Source organism: Vulpes vulpes, chromosome 1, assembly GCF_048418805.1.
Source record: "Vulpes vulpes isolate BD-2025 chromosome 1, VulVul3, whole genome shotgun sequence".
NCBI lineage: Eukaryota > Metazoa > Chordata > Mammalia > Carnivora > Canidae > Vulpes > Vulpes vulpes.
Genome location: NC_132780.1, coordinates 169,712,549 through 169,719,659, shown reverse-complemented (window position 1 = coordinate 169,719,659; position 7,111 = coordinate 169,712,549). Strand labels below are relative to the sequence as shown.

The window sequence follows — 7,111 nt, the reverse complement described above, 5'->3', positions numbered from 1 at the left end:
ATAAATAGCCAGAGGAAAAAGGCAGATCACTTACATAGATATAATATGGATATTAGAAATTATAGATGGATAGATCCTGAAAAAACAATCTTCATAAAAACAAGGGTGAATCTAAAATATTTTCAGGGATGCCTGGGTGGCTCAGCAGTTGAGTGTCTGCCTTCTGCCTTCACCTCAGGGTGTGATCCGGATCAGGGGAACAAGTCCCACATTGCGCTCCCTATGGGGAGCCTGCTTCTCCCTCTGCCTATGTCTCTGCCTCTCTCTCTCTGTGACTATCATAAATGAATTAAAAAAAAAACAAAAACAAAAAAAAAGTTGTAGGATACAAGGTTAATATACAAAAGCCAATCATTTTATATAGCAATGAACAAGTGGAATTTGAAATTAAAAAACACAATACCAGGGGATTCCTGGGTGGCTCAGTGGTTTAGTGCCTGCCTTTGGCCCAGGGCGTGATCCTGGAGTCCCGGGATCGAGTCCCGCATCAGGCTCCCTGCATGGGGCCTGCTTCTCTCTCTGCCTGTGTCTCGGCCCCTCTCTCTTTCTCTGTGTCTCTCATGAATAAATAAAATCTTTACAAAAAAATACCATTTACATTAGCACTCTCAAAAATTAAATACTTGGGAATAAATCTCACAATATATATATACAAGATCTATATGAAAAAAAGTATAAAACTGATGAACAAAATCAAGGTATGAATAAATGAAGAAGTATTCCATTGATGGACAGGAGGATTCAATATTGTCAAAATGTCAGTTCTTTCCAATTTGATCTACAAATTGAAAGCAATTCCAATCAAAATCTCAGCAAGTTTTCTTAATGAATATTGACAAACCAATCCTAAAGTTTATATGAAAAGGCAAAAAGCCCAGAATAATCAACATAATATTGAAGAACAAAGTTGGAGCACTGCCACTATGCAACTTCAAGACTTACTATAAAGTGATAGCAATCAAGACAGAATGGTATTGGTAAGGGAATAGGAGGAAAAGAAGCAAAAGCAATACAATGGAAAGAAGACAGTCCCTTCAATAACTAGACATCCACATGCAAAAACAATGAATCTAAAGACAGATTTTATACATTTTTCACAAAAATGAACTCAAAATGGATTACAAACCTAAATGTAACATAAACTGCAAAACTGTAAAATTCTAAAATATAACATTGCAGGAAATAGGTGACCCTTAGGTATGGTGATGACTTTTCAGCCACAACATCAAAGGTACAATCTATGAAAGAAATAATTGATAATGTACATTAAGATTAAAAACTTCTGCTCTGTGAAAGACAATATCAAATAATAAGATAAGCCACAGACTGAGAAAACATACCTACAAAAGACAGGTGATAAAGGACTGCTATCCAAAATATACAAATTCTTAAAACTTATGAAAACAACCCAATTTAATAAATAAGCCAAAGACATATCTCACCAAAGAGGGTACCAGCTGTCAAGTAAGAATATGAAAAAATACACATTATGTGTCATTTGAGAAATGCTAATTAAAATAACAATGAGATACTACTACATACCTATTAAGAGTGGCAAAATCTGTAACACGGGCAACCGCAAATGCTGACAAGGATGTGGAGCAATGGGAACTCTCATTCACTGCCACAGGGAATGCAAAATGGTACAGCCACTTTGGAAAATAGTTTGGCAGTTTCTTACAAAACTCAGTATACTCTTACCATCAATCCATCCAACATGCTCTTTGGTATTTATTCAGAGGAGTTGAAAATTTATTACCACACAAAAACCTGCACATAGATTATAGCAGCTTTATTCATAAATGCCCAAATTTGGAAGCAATCAAGATGACCTACAGTAGGTGGATGCATAAATTGTGGTACATCCATACAATGGAATATTACTAGGTGCTGAAAAGACCTAGAGGAATCTTTTCAAAGCGAAAGAAACTTATCTGAAAAGGCTACATACTGTGCAAATCCAACTATATGATGTTCTGGAAAAGGCAAAACTATTGAGGCAATTAGCAGTTCAGTGGTTGTCAGGGATTAGCAGTTCAGGGGTTGGGGGAGGGATGAATAGGAGGAGCCCGAATTTTCAGGGCAATGAAAATACTCTGTATAATATTATTATAATGGATCCTTGTCATTATACATTTGTCCAAACCTATAGAATGTATACCAACAAAAGTGAACTGTAATGTTAAACTATGGACTTTGGGTGATTGTTATGGTGTGTCAATGAAGGTTCATTAGTTTTAACAAATGTACCAATCTGGTAGGGGACATTGATAATGGGGAATACTACGTATATGTTGGGGCAGGAGCTAGATGGGAAATCTCTGCACCTTCCCCTCAACTTCGCTGTGGACCTAAAACTGATCTTAAAAGGTCTTTAAAAAAAAAAAAAAAAAGTCTATTGAAATCTAAAAAAAAAAAGAGAGAGAGAGAGAATACTAGATTGAGTCCCAAAGACTCTAAGACTACATTTGTAATTTGTCAATTACCAAGCAAATTACAGTGAGGGTATGCCCTATACAACTTATACCACAGAAGCTAGCATGATACTCTAAACACTATGCAATAGATATTATGAAGAATCAAAGAGAGAATTAAAAAAACAAAGTGTAGCCCTAAAACTCTGGACTGCATCAGTGCCATAAAGCAATTAGGAAATTTATTTTAGAATTCAAACCCTTTGGAATTTTCTTCTTGAAATTCATTTACTAAGATCTAGTCTTGTATCTTCCCTTAATTTTTTTAAATATTTTATTTATTTATTCATGAGAGACACACAGAGAGAGAAGCAGAGACATAGGCAGAGGGAGAAGGCTCCATGCAGAGAGCCTGATGTGGGACTTGATCCTAGGACTCCAGGATCATGCCCTGAGCTGAAGGCAGATGCTCAACCGCTGAGCCACTGAGGCGTCCCTTCAATTTTTATTAAGAATTTTGCACCATATCACCAGTACATTTGCTTGAAGAAAATAATTACAATTTCTACATTTTAGTGTCATCTTATGCTACAAAGCTTTATTTACATAGTTCTTCAGAATGTATTTCAGTTGTTCGCCCACTATTCTGAGTGTGAAATGGTATCAAATAGAGTAGATTTACAGGAAAGCATAAAAGAGAGAAAACAATTCTACAACTTTATACAGTACCATTAGTGGTTATTATTTTTACAGTTTTCTTTTGAGGATAATCTACTGAATTTTTCTGCCATTGATATTTCAGGGTGAAGTTGTCTTTAAGAGCAGATTTCCACAGAAAATAAAGAGTATATACAGTCCAATATGTTTTACAGGTGATATTTGACAGTTTAGGAGTAGCTGTAAATTATTTTTTCTCCCACTTGTTTTCAAAAGTCTTGGATGATGAAGAGGAATCATGACTTTCACCACTACTATAGCGGTCATATAAAGTCTGAAATGAAAAACACACACTTGTTTTCCAACTTCTAAAATTCAATGTATTATCAGATGAATAAAGATAACTACATATATTCTAATATGTAATGAATGTCTCTTGTTCTTATAACTAGAAAATTACTTTACAAACTATTGAAGATAATAAGAATTGTAAACACCTAGCTTGGCCTAAAAATTCACTATCATGAGATACAACTCAATAATTCTGTAAAAGAAATGTAACAGCCATTAATAAGCATATATACACATTTTTTTAAAAGATTTTATTTATTTATTTGACAGAGCACAAGCAGGCAGAGGGAGAGGAAGAAACAGGTTGAGCAGGGAGCGCAATATGGGGCTTGATCTCAGGACCCTGGGATCATGACCTGAGCCAAAGGCGATACTCAAGCAACTGAGCCACCCAGGCACTCCCATATATATGTATTTTAAAGGCCTTCTTGTTCTCCCTTATTTTTTCTTAAATAAAGCAAGTCTTACATAACTTGCTACACTGTAAAATAAACTCATCAGGAAATAGTTTCATATGATATTTCAACTAATAAACAGATGACATTAAAAAATATACAAGTTATGGGCAGCCCTGGTGGCTCAGCAGTTTAGTGCCGCCTTCAGCCCAGGGCCTGATCCTGGAGACCTGGGATCGAGTCCCACGTCAGGCTCCCTGCCTGGAGCCTGCTTCTCCCCCTGCCTGTGTCTCTGCCTCTCTCTCTCTCATGAATAAATAAATAAAATCTTAAAAAAAATACAAGTTATATAAATAAACATAATTAGCTATATTAACATCTACATATTGTAAAGGATTTAAGGTTAAGCCAACATCTAATTTATAAAGATGACAGATATTTCTACCATGAAGGAACACATAACCTTAGAGGTAAAGGCAACTAATTCATCTCAATTTTATTCATAAAAGGCTCTAAATAATACACTGGGGGGAAATTAAAACATGGAGATATGAAATATAGAGTAAAATTATAAAACAAATTTTATTCAATTTGAATTCCTAAAACCACTGATTTAACCATAAGAAAAAAATTTACTTTATATCATGAATGCGAATAGTGAATGTATAATAAATTCCTCCAGAAATGTGTCCAAGTTCTTAACATCTTAGAGTAGTTTTACCCTACCCAGAGAGTTGAGTGTTTTTAATTTAAGCTCCCATATTTTATAAAAGCATTATTACTGAAATTAATTAGTAACTGCTTGGTAACTAAACCAGTTGGTTAATAAGCATACACAGGATTCTAGAATGACTAGGGGTTTGATGGCAACGAGATCCAAATATGGTGGTATAGACATAAACACTGGAAGGCTGAAAGGTCCAAGACCTCTGCTTTGAGAAATGTTCTGACTGTGGTACATAGCTTCCAGTCATTACCTGTAAACAAATACCGAGATTTCTCCTAGATGGCTTCTGGAAAAAAAAGATGGCTAGAAGAAATGAATGCAAAAGCTGTGTTAAGGGACAACTGGGTGGCTCAGCAGTTGAGTGCCTGCCTTTGGCCTAGGGTGTGATTCTGGAGTCCTAGGATCGAGTCCCACATTAGGCTCCCTACATGGAGCCTGCCTCTCTCTCTGCCTTTGTCTCTGCGCCTCTCTCTCTCTGTCTCTCTCATGAATACATACATTTAAAAAAAAAAAAAAAAAAAAAGAAAAGAAAAGAAAGCTGTTTTAAGAATGTTGTTGATTTATGGGACACCTGGGTGACTCAGTGGTTGAGCATCTGCTCAGGGCATGATCCTGGGATCCTGAGATGGAGTCCCGCATCGGGCTTCCTGCATGGAGTCTGTTTCTCCCTCTGCCTCTGTGTGTGTGTGTCTCTCATGAATGAATAAATAAAATCTTAAAAAAAAAAAAAATGTTGCTGATTTAAACGACAAATTCCTTATGAAATTTATTCCAATTGAGACCTGACAGCAATCTTACAATTGCACCTTATATGACAATATACTTTCAATTGTGCTATCTGTGGAATAAGAATGTAAAAGTCTGTATTTGTCAAAAAGCATACATTAAGAATCTAAATGTCGAAATATACTTCATATTTAATCTGATGACTGGAACAACTTTTCTTTGGATTACCTGTTTTAAGTGTCTTATTCACTAAACTACAAAACCATTAAAAGTAATGTAGATAGACATTCTTACTTTAGCAGCTTTCAAAATGGAGTTAGGAGAATTCAGACCAACAAGTTGGCCCAGAACATATTTCATTTCTTCAGTGGTACCCTTAACCATCTGGTTACCTGTAAAAATATATAATCATTAACATGCTGTAACCAATAAAAAATACAAAATCACATGCAAATACATTCTGTTTAACAACACAATAACTGGCATCTTGTAATTTATCACTGATCATAGCTACTTACCTAGGGTAAGTAAAAATGCCAGCACATTAAAAAAAAACAACATTTAATTTATTTTAGTATTTTAGCATAAAAGGAACTTCCTTAAGGAAAGAGGAATGCTGGAGGAGTAGCCAATTCATGTTCCATTTTTTGTTATAGCTATAAGTCTGTTATTATTAGTAATTACTAATAAGTTGATTTTCAAAGAAGTACCTGGATGAGTTTGAATTTGAACATATGGATGCGCCAGAAGGTCAGGAATGGATATCCTCTGTTTAGGGTCCCTTATTAAGCAACACTACAAAAATAAGGATTTTTTAAAAATCAAGTTTTCTTATGTAATATCAATATAAAGTATCTTTCAGGATTGTATTGTACTATAATAGTTGCTTTCCAGATAGTCTACTCCTCAGAAACAAGATTTTATAAGTTCTTTTTGCAAAATCCCCAGTATTCATAATTCTTAAAACATCTTCAAAGTGAACTTAACATGACTTAAAAAGCTAATTCATTCAGCAATTCCTTTCAATAGACCACATATATCTATCTAAACCAGTTACATAAGTCCAGTAATTTCAACTATTTACTCTAAGCAAACAATTTAAGTATTTGAAATATTATTCTTCTATATCCATATACTACTAATGTTACCTTTAACACATCTTGAAGATCCTTCTCTGGAATATCAGGAAATTCGATTTCATGATTAGGGTCAATTATGGCATGTAATTTAGAAATCTGGTTAATTATATGCTGAAATGGTGTCTTCCCATAAGTCATATAGTACAAAATGCATCCTAAGGACCAAACGTCACTTTTAGGACTTATCTAATTAGGGGAGGGAAAAAAAGAAAGGTAAGTTGCTGTAATTATTTACTTATTTATTTGAAAGAGAATGAGCTGGGGTCAGGGGGACAGAAGGAGAGGGAGAGGGAGAGTGAGAAGCAGGCTCCCCAGAACAGGGAGCCTGATAAGAGGCTCAATCCTAGGACCCCAAGATTATGACATGAGCCAAAGGCAGATGCTTAACTGACTGAGCTACCCAGGCACCCCAAATAACTGTAATTTTAACATACAATTAAATGTAAGAATATTTTATACACAGATATGTACACATACATTCCTCAACACTTAAAATTATAACTAAACCTCAATTAATGGGCAAGCACTAGATTCAGTTTACATGAAAAAACATTGTTTTATAGTTTTTATTATACTTGGTTATTTTATCAAGAGATGAACTGTAAGTCTCTCAAAAAACTCATAATTAAAATATTTGAACTGAAACATGTTTTGTTCCTGTCAGCTTATGAAAATATAAAAGACTAAAAAACATAACTGCAA

The 7,111-nt window shown here is 34.7% G+C and overlaps 1 protein-coding gene across 6 annotated transcripts in view; it reads right to left on the bottom strand.

Moving 5' to 3' along the window:
- Positions 1-2,900: 2,900 nt before the first annotated feature.
- Positions 2,901-7,111, bottom strand: part of TTK (TTK protein kinase) — a 41,308-nt gene continuing 37,097 nt past the window's right edge. For all 6 annotated transcript variants that reach the window (XM_072735904.1, XM_072735913.1, XM_072735920.1 and 3 more), the window contains 4 exons: positions 6,419-6,595; positions 5,981-6,065; positions 5,565-5,662; positions 2,901-3,405 (listed from right to left, as the gene is read on the bottom strand). In XM_072735904.1, the coding sequence (XP_072592005.1) occupies positions 3,319-3,405; positions 5,565-5,662; positions 5,981-6,065; positions 6,419-6,595 (447 nt within the window). In that variant the 3' untranslated portion in view covers positions 2,901-3,318. The remainder of the gene's footprint in view (positions 3,406-5,564; positions 5,663-5,980; positions 6,066-6,418; positions 6,596-7,111) is intronic.